Raw genomic sequence first — 17,409 nt, 5'->3', positions numbered from 1 at the left:
CAAAAGTTTGGAATCTTAAACCAAGATAAGCTCACTAATATCACGAATTAATTGTTTTTCAGCCCTGATAATGCGGTTTAAATGAAAATGGGTCGAAATTTATTTATTTTTATTGATTTATTTATTTTTTTAATTATTTTAATACACTGATATGAAAAAAATAAAAAATAAAAAAATATTATTTTAATATATTTTTTAATAAAAATATTTTAAAAATAACTTTACCATGCTTCCAAACACTAATTTTTATTTAATAATAGAATTTCAGGAAAATGGACGTTCAGGGAAGGGTAGATGATTGAATTTCCAAGTTTAGCTTGTTTTGGCCAATAGTGTTTCATTGACTTGCTTTGATAATTTGGTTGTTGCAATGACCAACATAATACCAGAGAGTTTTATCTCAAATCCGCCAAATAAAAAAATAATAAATATATGGGTAGGGTATAGTTTTTTTATGTTGGAATTTTGTTAAAATTATAGTTAATGGATATATTCGAGTTTGCTTACTCATTTTTTAGGTTAAAAAATTATTGAAAATTAATTTTTAATATAAATTATTTAAAATAAATTATTATTATGATTTAAAATTTTTTTAAATGAATAATAAATTAATCTCAACAAATCTTTAGTTAACATGTTTTAGAGAATTCCAAAACACCTTGAAAGTTTATATCCTACTTAAAAAGAAACAAACTTTCCTAGTGGTTTATTTAGCGAGAATGTAAAAAGTTAAAATTAGATTTAAATAACGGAAAAAAACTTAAGAAAATTGAACTTTTAACTTCACTGAGACCTGACTTTATTATAAAATAATTTTTGAAAATACGATATTTTTTATATTTTTTTACAACCTATTCTTGACTTGGGATTTGGATTTAAGATTCTTTAACTCGTAAGGAATTTGTAGCAGCCCCAACTTGGAAATAATATTATATCCCAGCAAAACACTTTTTGTTTTTATTTATGCTGAAATCTCAATAGAGTTTTTTTTTATTTAAAATATCACAAGTTATCAATTAATCTATACATTTAAAATAAATATTTCTCAAACTTGACCATCATCTGGATCAATGATCACCACATCCATTCTTTATAATTATATGTCTTAAAAAAAATGCCCATATATGTATTCATTCTTGAAATAAAAAACTTCAAAGAAAATAAAATAAACATTTCTGGTTAAAATATTAAAGAATTTCCTAAGTAAATTTCAATACATAAAAATCAAATACATTATCTAATAATAACTTAAGAGAAAATAAAATAATATTTTTTTGTATCGTAGAAATCAAGTGATCTTTCTTTTTAATCTCTCAAACGAGAAACTAAAAAATAATAAAAATTAAATTTTGTATTAAAATTTAATTCAAAAAATATTAAGGTGTTGAATATATATAAGATTTATAGTATGAGGATTAAATTAAAATTTTTAAGCGAATCTTGAAACTATTATTTATTTGTGATACTTTTTTACTTGGTTTTTTGTTTTTTAATTTGAGAACAGAAAAAAATACAATCACACCAAAAAAATATTTGAAATACCAAATTAAAAATATTATGAACAATAATAAAATGGTGCACAATATGAGTGCACCAATATGAGTTGAACGGTACTACTCTTCACACACGTTTTTTTTTTACTTAATAACCGAGCAGTATGTATATTGTATATACTGATGTGTCACGCTAAGGATAGAGAAATTGTAACTCAGATCTGTCCTTGATGTTCCCTAGTGCTTGCCTTGCCTTGCAAGATACTAACTACTATTTCGCATGCGAGTCCTCACCTAGCCTGTGATACATACCTAACTCACAACTGGCCAGTCTACTTCTTGATAAATGGCCTTCTAGATGGAGCTTTTAGTCTTTTAAATAACTGTTTAGGATTCTATTTTTTATTTTCAAAATATTTTTTATTTAAAAATATATTAAAATAATATATTTTTTTATTTTTTAAAAATTATTTTTAATATCAATACATTAAAATAATTTAAAAATACTAAAAATATATTAATTTGATAAAAAAAAATTAATTTTTTTTAAAAATATTTTAAAAACACAAAAAGAAACAGTTGGTTCCTCTCACGTTACTCCAGCAGACAACTTTTTGTGCCTAAATCATTTCATTGCAAATCATGGCTTCTCACTTATGAGAATAGTTTTTTTAAAAGAAAAAAAATAAATTTAATGCGAGCAAAATCCAAGTTAGAAACTTCTCCTGAAAAACAAATCAGTTACTGGTGTTGTTATTATTAATCAGTTACTGGTGTTGTTATTATTATGTGTATGGTATTAAGGTTTACAGTTTTTTTTTTAAATGTGTTTTTATTAGAAAATATATGAAAATATTTTTTATCTTTTTATTTTTAACTCTAATTAATAAAAACTATAAAAGCACTAAAAAAATTAATTTTATATAAAATACCTTTTTAAAAACAAAAATTACAATGCTCTCAAACACATTTAAACTACAAGCACTTTACAACTTCTACTATCATTTCCTTTCAATATTAATGCCAATTACCATGAATTCAATGTTGCTAATAAATTAACTACCGAGTACTAATAAATTATTTGGAATCAATTCTTTACTGTAATTTAATTCAATTATAGTACATGATTTGAATTTAATTGATAAATAAATTAAATTTACATGTTTGGAAGAGATAAGATTCAATTCATTTTATTTTTTATATTACTCTTATTACCTTCATCTTATTTCTTTAAATGTCTTTAAAAATAAAGGGTAAATGAGTATTTTGAAAAAAAAATTAGTTTTGATATTAAATTTTGTTTTTTTTTTAAATTGTAGATTAGAGGGGCTGATCTCTAATTTATTTTCATAGTATTTTTAAAAATTAAATTTTAAATATTATTAACACTCACAAGATTTCAAATATAATGAAATATTATTCATATAATTCCAACCAAACTGTAAATTATTGCCGCTGTAACAACAAAGTCGACCTATCATGTTCCTTTCTTGATTATAAAAAAAGAAAAGAAATGAATATGTACTTTCAATATGTTTTTATATTTTTAATTGAGTTAATTCTATGCCTGCAACCTATTATTCTTAATTTAATACTATAGGTAAAATAACAACATCATTGAAAAAGAAGAGGGGTTGCTGAAGTGAGAGAGAAGGAGAGGGAATTTTTAAAAAAAAATGGAGAGAAGCGTGGTCATGTGTGATTTTTTAAAAAATAATCTTTCATCGGTATATATGTCACGTGATTTAATATAACAAGGATAATTCAGTTAATTTCTTCATAGATATTGGGGTTATTTTTTTTTTTATTAATGTAGGTGTTCGGGTCAGTTTTTCTGCACCTCGACTAATCTCACGGGCTCTGAAGTTAACGATCATGTAAGCATCTAGTGGCTATCATATTAGCAACCACAAGATTTGAACTTGAGACCACAAGAAAAGCAAACCTTTTAATTTCAAATTCTTACCATTACTGTTTATATCGGGGTTATCTTAATGTAACATCAAGTTATGTGTATGACTCATTTAGTTAATTTAGATGGAAAAAATAATATTATAATAAATTAGAAACTCAGTTATTTTATATGGGTAAAATTAAAGATACAATGATAAATAAATAAATAAAACTTACCTTATTATATGATATGAGAATATACCAATTCACTCCCGCTTATAAACAGTCCTTAATTAATTCTACTTGTATAGTTTCCAAACACAGCGCAGGTCCTTCCACATCGGATGTGCCAAAAGACAAGACAGACTGCACCCAACTGCTATAATTTTATAATAAAATATCGAAATAATTAATTAAGATTCGATGAGATTATAGTGTGAATCATCTGGGATATAGCTAGGGGTAAGAGTTTGGGATTAAAAAATTTGTTTTTTTTTTGTCTTAGGTTCGAGCCCTGTGGTATGATAGCCACTGGAGGCTTACATGGTTATTAATTTTAAGGTCCGTGGAATTAGTTGAGGTGCACGCAAGCTGGCTTGGATACCCATGTTAAATTAAAAAAAAAAGTCTGATGTGTGAGCCGCACAGAAATGTAGTGATATATAAGGTCCACTTGAGCTTTGTGTCTTTTAACTTTCTGTTCCTGTAACCTTGTCTATATATTAGCTTTTGTGTTTACTTTACTTCGTGGGGTTTGACTTTAGGTACTGGTAGGTAGTGTTTGTTTTAGATACTTTAAAAAAAAAATTAATTTTTTATTTAATTTTTTATTTTTTAATTGTTTTGATATATTAATGTTAATTAGCAATAATTTTTTTAAAATATATTATTTTAGTGTATTTTTAATAAATTTTTTTTTAAAAAAACAACTACTAGTATAAGATAGCAGCCTGTGATAGGAAGGAAAACAAGAAAAATAAATTATCGAATAAGGTGAAGATAGATTAGAAAATTCCTCAAATTCAGATAGTGTCATAGCAACCTTTAACATGAGGAATAAGACAAGAAAAATAAAGTATAGAATAAGGTGAAGATAGATTAGAAAATTCCACAAATTCAGATAGTGTTAGCTATAAAAACATATAATAATCAACAATATACTCTAATATTAATAAATATAGTGTTTAAAAATATGGTAGCTGTTCTTTTTTTAAAATGTTTTTTACTCAGAAATATATTAAAATAATTTTTTAAAATAATTTTTGACATCAGCATATCAAAATAATTTGATAATATTAAAAAAATAATTTAAAATAAAATAAAATAAACTTAAAAAAAAAAGACTTTTAAAACTCAAAGAATAAAAGAAACCCTTAATTTGCCCATATGTCACTACGCAGTTGGACTATTCTTTTTGGGGCTTTGTGGAGCTCGATTAGTCAGATTGTAACTAATAATTAATAATAATAATAATAAAAAAGAGGCTAACACCTAGGTGAGCAACCGGCCAAGAGCACGAGATTAGACTTAAATAAAAAGTGTTGACCCGTAGCAGAAAGAAAAAGACTTGGGACAGGTTAACGTGGAGCCACGATCAACGCAAGAGACCTGCCTGCCAGGGTTGCAAGAATTATAAAACAAAGATCTGGTAACCATGTCACGAGCAGAACTTCTAGAAAAGGGAAGCTGCTGTTGAATTTTAGGCGGTCTTGTTTATCTAGAAGGACTCGTTTTCTTCCCAGGTTTCTACCGGTCCTGGCTGATGTCTCTCTGTTCTAGATCCATATGTTGTCTGTGAGGGGCGATGTATGGGCAAATATATATCCAACTATCTTCAGCATGTATATGTGACGTTCATGAATGTAGTTTCAAACGCTAAATCATCTAGGTTTGTTGATCAAGGGAATAGATCCTGGCCTAAATCAGAGCCGGCTCAAGGTTAACGATAACGTTTAACAAAACTATAAATGAGACATTTTAAGATATTTAAATTATATATATATATATATATATATATATATATATATATATATATGTTTGATATAGATAATCTTCATTTTATACTTGAGACCTTTTATTAAATGAAAACAATTTTTATTTCATAAAATATAATTAATAAATATATCTTATTTATTTTTGAAATCTAATATATAGTTTGATATCATTTAAATATTTTTTAAGGAAAAAGCAGGACAACATGTGCGCACATATTAAATATTGTTATGGATATATATATATATATATATATATATATATATATATAACACTGCATAATAAAATAATATTAAAAAAAAATAAAAAAAAAACAATTTTAATAAAATTACGGTCCAGCCACTAGCCAAATAGGCTATAGACCTAACCTCGACACCTTAAAGCCCCGTACCTAACCTCAGCTCTTTAGGCACCCCGAATCTGGCACTATCTCATCCAAACCCCCCACCAGCCCTAATCCAAACTCCAAGCACTTTGGACTAGCTAGGTCCTGGACGACTCCCGGTTCCCTAGTCTAGGTCTCACACCGCACCATGGACGTCCCAAACCAATCTTGGCATAATCCCTAGCCTCCTCGAACCTTGTCCTCGACCGATCCTAGGTATGATCCATGCCTATTTTATTATTGAACCAAGTGACCTCCAAAATATAGTTATTATAGCGTAAAAAACTAGTTTTAAGAACTTTTGAAAACCAATTTTTTTTTTGCTTTTAATAGCTTTCAAAACTTGTAGTCAATTTTATATTTAAAGAAAAAACATAAAACGAAAACAAACAATTTTTCATATTTTGTTAATATAAAAATCAAATTAAATCAATTTTTAAAAGAAAAAACTGAAATTTTTTTTTTCAAAACAAAATATATAGTAATCAAAAATTTGAGAATCAAATTTGATATAATCAATAAATAATATGAAATTTATAATTTTTTCACAACTTCTAAAAAGTGTTTTCCGTTCAAAATAAAAAAAAAATACTTTCCTGAAAACCAAGCCAAATTTTTTTTAAACTAGAAAGTGTTTTTCATTGATTAATTTTTCTAATAATAAATAAACATAAAACAATTTAAAAAATAGTTTTTAAAAAATTATTTTTCATGAAACAAACGAGACCTAAAAAATCAGTTTAATTATATCAAGTACACAATTCAACATGTAATGCATGTGTATTGGGCCATACCACAGTTTTTTTAAGAAAAATATTTTTTTTGTTTTAAATTATTTATATGTATTTTTTTTATTATTTTTATGATAATGCTGATATTAAAAATAAAATTTAAAAAATAATAAAAAATATTATTTTAATAAATTTATATAAAAAAATACACTGTAAAAATTGGAAATGGAGGTTCTGGGTCCAATTTTGGTGCAGTAATTAATACTTTGACTTTGGCCAGAAGTTTCGATTACCGGAGACTCTAAGCATTTTGAAAAAAATTGCAACTTACAATTAATCCATTCACATAGTTTTATAAATTCTTGGATTGCCGTAATGTGATATACGTAACAAGCTTCTTAATTATTTGATAAGTTCTTGCTTGATTTTGTAGAAAGTTGGGTATAAATTAAAGATAAGTCGAGCGAATAAATGAAATCATACTGAATACGAAGAGTATAATCCAACAAATTTATTAAAAAAAACACAATCTAAATTAAATAAAATCCTCTTTCTTTCAAGACTATGATAAAATATCACAATCTTGAGTGGTATTTTCTATAATTTTTCTTAATAAACTGGATATTTTGAAGATAATTTTAGGGCTTGACATTATGATTCAATTGTATTTTTTTAAAAATTAATTTTAAAATAATTTAAACACCGAGCGGTGTTTTTAAAATACTAAACACAAAAACAAATATCAAGTTTAAGTGATGGCGCCACGTCAAATTAAAAACACCGAGCGGGACCCACACATGTCAAAGCGCCTACGTAATAATCGAAAAAAAAAAAAAATATAATCTTAAACGAAACGGACGTTGGATTCCCCCTTATAAACCCCACCCCGGAGGCTACGCTTCATCAATACCCTTTGCCAATCTTTACCACGCTCTATCTCTCTCTCTGATCTGCAAAATTTCCATTGAAGCTTACTCGAAGCCTCTCATTTTAATCAAGCCAAACGAACACACTGTTATTTTATCTCTAATTTCCTTTTCAGGTAATCTTTAGTTAATTGGTTATAGGCTTCTTTAGCTGATGATTTTTTTTCTTTGTTTCTTGTGCTTCATTTCTTATACTTTGTTGTTTGTTTTGATTCTTGATTTGTGATTGTGGCATAGATCTTGGATCTCTATCTTTTGTATTTGGTTGATTGAAATGTATAGTGTATTTTGTTAGGCTTCTAGGAAAGAGGGGGTAAAGGCAAGGAAAATGAAGGAAAACAGCTTAATGAGAGAGGAATGAGATTTGATTTATTCTGATTTTCAATTTTTTATTTGTGTAAAAGTGGCAAAATTCGCTTTAAAAGTGGAAGAATCGCACAATTTTTAGGTCCAATTCGACTTTTTTTTTCTTCTTAGCCATCTCTGAGAAGAACCCCTACAAAATTTTAGATTTTGTTTTTGATATGGTTAATTTCACAATTACTTAGATGTTGTTTCCAGGTTCCTTGTTGATGCTAGTGATCACCTTTACTCAGAACCAACTTTTTTTTTTTGAAGTTATTGCTATCTTTCTGAGTTCATGGGTTCTAGAAAGAATTTTATTTATTTATTTAATTTATGGTAGTTTTTTCTGTCATAGATTATAATATGATTTAACAAGAATCCAATGCTTGGATATTTTTTTTTATTTGACTCAGCTTTTATATATATATAATTTTGAAGGGTCAGTGCCTGGTGATTTTATATTTTAATTTTTTCCATGATTTACCAGTTCCAACCTAATAAACTCGACACATAATTATTTAATTAATTAGATCTTGGTTTAAATGAACAATCATTTTGCTGATTATTCAATCCTTCGTTGTCACTTTCACTGGGCCAACTAAAAAGAGATTTAGATGAATTTGCTTTGTGCTTGAAGAAGATTAGTCAGAACTTGGACTTTAATGGACGAAAAGGCATGCGATATTGAATTCTGTAATGATTTTTTGTTGCGTGGGGAATTGCTCTTCCTGATCTTATCTGTGTTCAACTTGTTCTTCATGCCTTATTTTTTGTCTTTGAAAAGTTTGGTTTTTTTTAGTATGTACGTGGTTTGTCTTCCTAGGATTTAGAAAGCGGTGCTTATCTAGAATGCATATGTTTCACATGTGTACTCAAGTTGTAAATATTGTCAGATGAGTCCTTATCTGAGGAGTCATTGACGCTTCCCCCCTCTGTTTTGTAGATGGGGCGCTAGGTGGCCGTGGGGATTTTTGGTTGATGCATTTATTATTCTGAGTTAAGACACATAATTGCTATGAACTTAATGCGGCTGTTGGCATATATCTTGTGTCTATCTAGATTTTTTATATGCTTATACACGCAAGTGGGTATCTTTACTGGTTCTTTATTCTTGCCCAGTTCCCCTTCCAAGTAGCGAGTTTCAGATTGTGTATTAATGGAAGTTTATAAGTTAGGTTGGTGCTTCAACTTGGTTGATGAGGGAAAATTGTTACTGATCTGGTTTGATTTCTCTTATTCTATTTCAGAGTTAAAGAAGGACGCGAGAATAGATCCATGGACTTTGAGCGATATTTTGCCCAGGGATGGAAATCAGTTTCAAGTGCAGCAGCCGACTCCGAAAGTTTTAGTGGCTGTTTTGACTGTAATATCTGTTTTGATTTTGCAAATGAGCCAGTAGTCACCCTCTGTGGCCACCTCTACTGCTGGCCCTGCATTTACAAGTGGCTCCATGTCCAGAGCGCCTCCCTTGCCTCTGATGAACATCCGCAATGCCCAGTATGCAAAGCTGATATATCTCACGCTACCATGGTCCCCCTCTATGGCCGTGGCCAAGGCTCAACTGAAGCTGAAGGCAAGGCACCATATAGGGGTATGATCATACCTCCCAGACCATCAGCTTGTGGTGCTCAAGGTGTCATGTCGAACACATCTAATACCAGCCAGCGGCTTCCATATCGTAATCCTTACCAGAGCCATAACTACAATTCTAATCCATATGGCAGTTTCGAAGAGGCTTCCCCATCACCATTACTTAACCTTGGAGACCCTACGATGACTGGTTTGCAGGAACCAGTTGTTGGGATGTTAAGGGAGATGGTTTATGCAAGGGTTTTCGGTGCATTTCCAAGCTCATATCACTTGACGGGAACTAGCAGCCCCAGGATAAGAAGGCATGAGATGCTGGCAGCCAAGTCATTGAACAGAATCTCGATTTTTCTCTTCTGCTGCTTTCTCCTATGCCTTGTTGTATTTTGAAACACAGTAATAGGTTATTCACCATTGTTCATCTGTATATTTTGTGAAGAGCAACGGATCGGAGGTTATGGAACATCTTAGATCAGATAATATATATGAGCCGATTTTTTATATTTAACTAGAAATACATGCCGTTTTATCAGGTACATGTGGTTTGATCAGTCATGGTGTGAACCTGAACATTCTTTCATGAGAACTAATGCTGAATGTGCAGGTTGTCAAATCTGACTTCCACTGTTCCATCATAAGCTTGCAACGCTATTGATGGCTCTCTCTGCTTTCAACTCGATTCATAGTCTTTAGAGTTGAGGTATGGTTGATGAGGAGACCCGTGGGGAAGAAATCATGTACTGATCAACAAGCTAGTGACCTGCGACCCTTCTCAACCATGCAATAAAATGGATAGGTTGGCTTGCACCTATCCAGTGCACGTTAAATTTTCTGCTTGGTTGGAAGTGTGATTGTAATTTTTTTTTAAAGTATTTTTTATTTAAAAATATATTAAAATAATATTTTTTTAATTTTTTAAAATTATTTTTAACATCACCATATTATTTAAAGTAAAGAAAAAAATAAAAAAAATTTAAATTTTTTATAAATATTTTTAAAACTTAAAAAAAATAATCTTAATAATTGATTGTTTGTTTTAAAATTTTAAGAATATTTATAAAAAAATTAAATTTTTTTTATTAAAAGTATTTAGTCACCCTCACTAGCCAGAGACAAAATGCATGCCTCAATGCTCAGCGTAGAAACATGTGCTGGAGACAATGCTAGAGACAAATAGATGTTAGTGTGAGAAAAAGACAGAACCCGTTTGTCCTTTAGGCTCGGTACGCTGAATTGGGCCACTCCTAACGATCCAATTCATTAAAGACAAGCCGATAGACTAACTTGCCCACCTAGAAGGACAATCAACAATGATCAAATTGACTACAAGCAAGCATAGTGCTAGCTTCCTCAACCACGTGAGTTTTAATGATTTTAATTTGTTATTTTTTTTTGATAATATGATTTTAATTTATTTAGTTATTGCGTAAAAGGGACATTTTCATTATCTAATGCAAGTTCCATTAAGTCTCTTGATTTTAATTATTAATTTTATTTTTTACATCAATATATCAAAATAATTAAAAAATATAAAAATTAATTAAAAAAAACATTTTAAAAAAAAAAAAACAGTTTTACACAACAAAAACAAGGGTGATAAAAAAGCAAATAATGCAGATGATCGTGATCCATCTTCCACGAATCAATGTGTTGAGAGCAAGCAATACTTGGACCAAGGTCCAATCCAACTCACATGGTAACTCCTCTGCCATGACTACAGCAATATTTTACCATTCAATTTGTTCTTCTGCAACGAACTTGGAACGCAAAACCTCTTGTGTGAGAAGAGTCGTCAGTTGAGCTACAGACCTACAACTTATTATTGGTCGCCACTTAAATTTGTTCACAGGTCATATAGGAATCTTTTATCTTACTGAATAGGGTTAAGTATTTTGAATAAAAGGAAATTAAAACGCATCAATCCTTCAAAACATCATTGCAGGAACTATAATGAGGAGTTGAATCTACTACAAGAACCAGAACTTGTTGATCCGATGATCCAGACATTTCCTCCAAGACACCACTCTGGTTTTAGATGACCTCACAATCCCCAAAGCCCTCGTGTCACGTTGTTATCACTGGAAATTGGACTCCAAGAAACGCACACTTGAAGGCTTGTAGGGTTCCAGGCTACGTACGGCGTGATAAACAAATATCATCAATGGTGGCGTTGGATGTGTTGAGGGATGGTCAAATGAGGATCGCCTTGGGTTCTGCAAGAGGTGCTGAGATTTACTTGGAGTTAGCTATGGCGACAAACTCCACTGCTAGAATGAAAGTCGTTTGCATACAGAGTCTTGGAAAATGAAAGGTATATATTAATATTATGTAACTTGATGATGTTGAAGCTCTGTTGCGTGTTTGAAATAAACTAATAAAAGCTTTTGACTTACTGATCTTTGCTACTTCTATAAGTTCCAAGTCTTATATGTGTATGTTCCTTTTCCATTTACCTTGTTTTTTTTTTTTTTTAACATCTATATGCCTTTTTTCCCCAAAGGATGTAGTTCGAATAAAAGTTTACTAAAATTTATTTATTTTATTTAAAATTATTTATTTTGTGTTTTTGAATTTTTTTAATGTGCTAATATTAAAAATAAATTTTTAAAAATAAAAATAATATTATTTAATATATTTTTAACAAAAACACTTTGAATAACATCGTAACTACATTCTTAATATTTAAACATGTATTGAGACGTATGATCACCATGAACCCAATATAGCACAGCCCATGCAATTAGTGGCAGACACAAGAGGGCCCTGGTAAGGGCCCCGACCCCCACAGAGATTTTTTTTTTTCAGCCTTTTTATTAATGATATTTATAGTTTTAGTCAAAAAGTTGAAAAAAAAAGAGAAGAAATTTTAGCCACCCTTAAATAATCCAGTTCCAGTGCACTTCTCAATCCTTTCAACCCACTTGCCAATGAAAACACTTTTTTTTTTTTTTTAATAAAAAAAAGCAACTAAACCCACAAGTTGTCGTCAAGACCAATCACAACAAATTCAACGTAATCAATTCAACACAAATTATAATTTCATATCAAGTCATTTCGTAATGAAAGAAACTCAATTATTAAATAAAATAAATATTCATTATAATAAACAATTTCAATTTGATTATATAATGTAATTGAGTATAATAAATTAGCCATGTCATTGTGGTTAACGATAAATAACCTTATTTTTCTCTATTACAATGTTCAAACACTAAACCTCTTCAACATTGTCAAGAACAACACGATGAGAATCAAGTATTGAATGCATAAGAAACAACATTATGTAACCCTCATGTATTAAAAAATTCCCATGATATATAACAAAAAAATATATCTTCATTTATAACATATAAATAAGATTTTTATTATATGTTACAAAAAAAAAAATTCATACCAATTTATTATATCTTGGTGCATGGACTTCATAATTATTCGGATTACATGTCGGCTGATGCGAAAGATCACATAGACATCTCGAAATATACTTATATGGTAGTGTAATGAATCATCTTATTATGTTCATGTACCAAAAAATATAGATATCTAACTTAATAGACAAATACTGCTTTGTAAATATATAATCTTTCATTACATGCCAAATATTGATATATTTTACATGAATAATTGACTAATAATTATCCCTTTAATCTCGACGATTAACAACACGTAAGTCATAAATCATGTCAAAATCATCAGGGATGTGTTAATGCAATCCAAACTACTACATTATCTAATCATAACAATATTGCACCTTAATAATAACAAAATAATGCATTGCACTTTTAGCCGTAAATCATTGCGCATAAAGAAACTCTTATTATCAATTTGCGATGAACAATCTCCATATCACATATTAATGCATAAAATAAATATATTAAAAATTGAAAATTTCCCATATAATTGAGGAAGGAGGAAGGAGGTGAATTATACTTCAAATTGGTTAAACAAAGGTCTTGTGGGTGGTGCTAGTGGCGAGAAAGACTTGATGTTGCGCGGGGGGGGGGGGGGGGGGGGGACCAATGGTGGAGATAGTTTTTTTCACGATGAAGAGAGAGATTGAGAGGTTGAGACTGCGGGTGATGTTAAGGAGGAAGGAGAAGGAAGAGGAAGAGGAAGAGGAAGAGAGAAATAAGGCGGTGCTATATTGGAAAATGTTTGATAGCTTGGGAATATTTTTTGCTACTATGCTAACGTGGAAAAAAAAATCCATGAGTGAACAATCACGCTTTTGTCTTGGGGACTCACATTTTTTTCTAGCCTAAAAAAGCATAGAAAATAGTACGACGTGTCATCCTCACTTTTAATTTTTTTTTTAAAAATTAAGAGGCCTTGTTGCTAGCAAGGCCTATTATTAATGTTCTAGGTGCACATGCCTAAACGCACCCGACTTGTTTTTTTTGTTTTATTATTATTATTTTATAATTTCTCATATTTTTTTTTTGTTATTTAATGCATTTTTAATCTCTCTTTTTGTTATTTTGCTTAAAAAAATTAGGCTTGCTTTTACTATCTCAGTCATATGCTTTTATCTTGATTATTTTTTTCTTTTAAAAACATATTTCACACAATTTTTTTTTAATGCATTTTTTTATAATATATTAAATGAAAAGTAATATGAGGGATGAAAAAATTATTAAATTTAGTGGCGTGCATGATCAAGTCGTGAGTTTGACTGATTGACTCGAGTTCACTTTGATTTTTTTAATTAAGTATTGTTTTTTACCCATTTCATTCTTCGAAACTAAGTTAATTGATGATTGAGCTTTTTAATTTGTTTTTATAGGATTATACCCCAGGTTTTATAAATTAACTTAGATGAATCCAATATATTGCCGTCTAAATATTAAATAAAAATATTGTTCAGTATCACTATATCAATTTTTTTTTATATAAAAAATCCAATATATGGTAAATTTTGAATTCATAACTAAAATTTTATTAAAAAATATATTAACAAAGCCTATGTATTTAGTTTTTGGTATTTAAAAGAAATTTTATTTTAACTTGTAACGTAGCGTCAACCAATGGTTTTGTATAAAAATATTGCGTGCCAGAATATTTTTTTTTAATGAAATTATGGCAAAGATAATGGTAGGACATGTCTCTTTCCATAAAATAGTTTGTATTTCTTTATACTTCGCACATAATATATTGTGATATTTATATTAAATATATGTAATGATGCTGGGATTGGCTAGGCTACCCACCATCACGAGGCCTAAAGCATCTTTCTAAAGGTCAGATATGTGAGGACCAGGCAAAATAACATGAGATGGCCAACATGTGATTCTAGCTGACAGTAGATGTCCAATCCTGCCCTTGACTTGTCAACTCATGTTTTATTTTTAAAATATTTTTATTTAAAAATATATTAAAATATTTTTTTTTATTTTTTAAAATTATTTTTAATATCAACATAGTAAAATGATTTGAAAATATCAAAAAATATTAATTTAAAATAAATAAAAAATAAATTTTTTTTAATTTTTTTAAAACGTTTTGAAAATCCAAAAACAAACAATCATTTAGTTCTTATGTTTCTGGGACAGTGAAATAGAAAATCTAATTTTGGTTGATTAGCAAGTTATGTTGATGATATTTTTATTATTGAATTATTAAATAAAAAATTAATGTTGAGTAGATAAAAAATGGAATAACAACCAGTATATTTCTATAATTGTTTTAATATTTTAGATTAGTTTTGAAAAGCTATATTAAAGCTCCTACTTGGCTAATCTGACAATAAAAGACAAACCTTATTGTATAAGATACTAGAAGAATAATATTAAATATGTCATCAAACTATTTGAATATTATTAATTTTAAATTTAACCCCCCCTCTCTTTTTTTTTAATCAATTTGACCACTAAAATATTTTAATTTTTTAATTAACCACTTAAAAAAGGTTCTGTAAAATGATGTTATTTCTTACAAGAAAATAGTTTTTTTTTTTAAAGATATTAAGATCCTGCACATCAGGACAACATCCTATTGGTAGTCATTCTTCTAGCTTTTATTTGGTTGCCAGCCATAATCATTCCTAGTAGAACATTTTCTCTGCCGTGCCAGAACTTGCTGTTAGCAAATTGCTTTTTAAAATAGACAAAATATTCTTTGAATAAGGAGGCATGAGCATGACCGTCTTTCTCTCGACATGACAAGGATACGATGAAAAAGACAAAGGGAAAAGCAATGCGGAAACAAATGAATTAATTCTTTCTCTCGTGCTGGTTTGGAATTGAAATTTTTTTTTTTTAATTTGATTTTTTAATTTTTTTCATAAGTTAATGTTAAAAATAAAAATATTATTTTTATATATTTTAAAATAACAAATATTTTAAAAAACAATTTATACCTCAATTCCATGCGATTAAGAGACTGTTTGGCATTGCGTTTGTAACTGCGTTTCATCAAATTTTGAATTTTTTTTTTGCTAAAATTGAGTGTGGTTTGTACTTTTTGGATCGTTTTGATGTGCTGATGTCAAAAATGATTTTTAAAAAATGAAAAAATATCATTAGCATGTATTTCAATACAAAAAACTATTTGAAAAGCATCCGCTACCACACTGCCAAACACACTCAAATCACATTTTGCATCGGTCAACACCTAACCACATCAGTAGTCAAATCGAGTTTGCTACCACCGCCTCAGGAAGATTCTAACAATCCCATCCATCCATCCATTCATCATCGCACCCTTGAACATTAATTATGGCGTAAGAGAGAGAGAGAGTTTATTTTTGCGTTTTAATTTGTTTTTTTTAATATTTTTTTAATTGTTTTTTATTTAAAAAATATTAAATTAATTTTTATATGTATTTTAGGGCAGTTTTAATATTCTGATATATATATATATAAATTATTTTAATATATTAAAACATTTAGCAACATAATAAAAAAAACACTTAAATTTAAAATTCTAACTAACAACTCTTTGTTCAAATTCTTGATAGACGAATGAGAATTTAAAAATTTATCTGTAATTCATAACCCTTTCCATCTTTTATTTGGAATTTTTTTCCTTTTACAGTGAGGAACATCATGGGTCATGAAGATTAAATCTAATTCTTTTATTTAGCAAACAATAAATCATTTATATTAAAATAATGAGATTTATAAGAATATTGTTTCTTTCAATCCAAATAAGTTACCAAAATACATATTTCTCTAACATGTTTTTTGAATATTTGTTCTTGAGTTACAGTTTTCTTTTTAAAATGTTTTTAAAATTATTTTTCAATTCAAGAAACAGTTAATATTTTTTTAAATAATTTTAATATGTTAATATTAAAAATAAAATAATATCTAAAAAGTATATTTTTTATTATATTTTAATTAAAAAACACTTTAAAAGAACATCAATAAAAAAACAAATCACCAGCCTCTTGATATTAACTTTTTAGTCGCATCCTATGGTTTCTCGAAATTGGGATTGGATAAATGTAGTGATTACAATCACACAACGAACGACTACAACTCAATAATGGCGATAGGCAGACAAAGAAGCTCGCCGGACACTTCCCAGGTAGGGTCAAAGTTCCCTGCCCTTCTTTTGATTTTGTAGGTTGACCTTAATAATAATTGGTGATTAATTCACCCTAATCATCATATCCGTCCAATGCTATCCATCTGATTAATACTGTAGAATTAATCCATTCTTCAATCAATAGAATCAGAAACTTATTTTTTTGTCTCATCGTGAAAAAAATTGCAAAACCCCCACAGCACAGCTGCGTAGAAGGAAATCTATGGGCTCCTCTCTAAATGGGAGAAATTAGGTTCAAGTAAGCAAAAAGTGTGAAAGTACTTGGCTTTTTTGTTTGTTTGTTTTATAAGGGGAGAATTAAGAAGAAAGGCTGGAATTTCCACCGTATAGACTATAGTTTTGCCACTCCAATCGTTTGGCTACACAATGTTTATTTATTTATTATTTCAAAGCAGAATATATGTAGTGACTTTTGAAGGGATAACGTCTACAATTTAGAAAACGAGAGACATAAATTCTCGCTACTATTATTTTATTGCAAGAGATTGAGAACAAAGCAACAGGAAGGG

The 17,409-nt window shown here is 28.9% G+C and overlaps 1 protein-coding gene across 2 annotated transcripts; it reads left to right on the top strand.

Moving 5' to 3' along the window:
• Positions 1–7,368: 7,368 nt before the first annotated feature.
• On the top strand, positions 7,369–9,867 carry LOC7477410 (E3 ubiquitin-protein ligase RMA1H1). 2 transcript variants are annotated; one of them, XM_052452625.1, is made up of 3 exons: positions 7,389–7,536; positions 8,709–8,761; positions 9,013–9,867. In XM_052452625.1, exon 3 carries the CDS (start codon positions 9,041–9,043, stop codon positions 9,740–9,742), a length of 702 nt encoding a protein of 233 aa, XP_052308585.1. In that variant the 5' UTR covers positions 7,389–7,536; positions 8,709–8,761; positions 9,013–9,040; the 3' UTR covers positions 9,743–9,867. The 2 variants fall into 2 exon arrangements, with proteins under 2 accessions (XP_002305139.1, XP_052308585.1); XM_002305103.4 differs by lacking the exon at positions 8,709–8,761 and having other exon boundaries at positions 7,369–7,536.
• The last annotated feature ends 7,542 nt before the right edge of the window (positions 9,868–17,409 follow it).

This window comes from Populus trichocarpa, chromosome 4 (genome assembly GCF_000002775.5).
Source record: "Populus trichocarpa isolate Nisqually-1 chromosome 4, P.trichocarpa_v4.1, whole genome shotgun sequence".
In the NCBI taxonomy this organism is placed as follows: domain Eukaryota; kingdom Viridiplantae; phylum Streptophyta; class Magnoliopsida; order Malpighiales; family Salicaceae; genus Populus; species Populus trichocarpa.
The sequence above is the reverse complement of the archived record's forward strand: the minus strand, read 5'-3'. Positions and strand labels throughout refer to the sequence as shown.

Excerpts from the sequence above, each read along its gene's own strand:
- LOC7477410 (XM_002305103.4), top strand. The coding sequence starts at position 9,041 with ATGGACTTTGAGCGATATTTTGCCCAGGGATGGAAATCAGTTTCAAGT.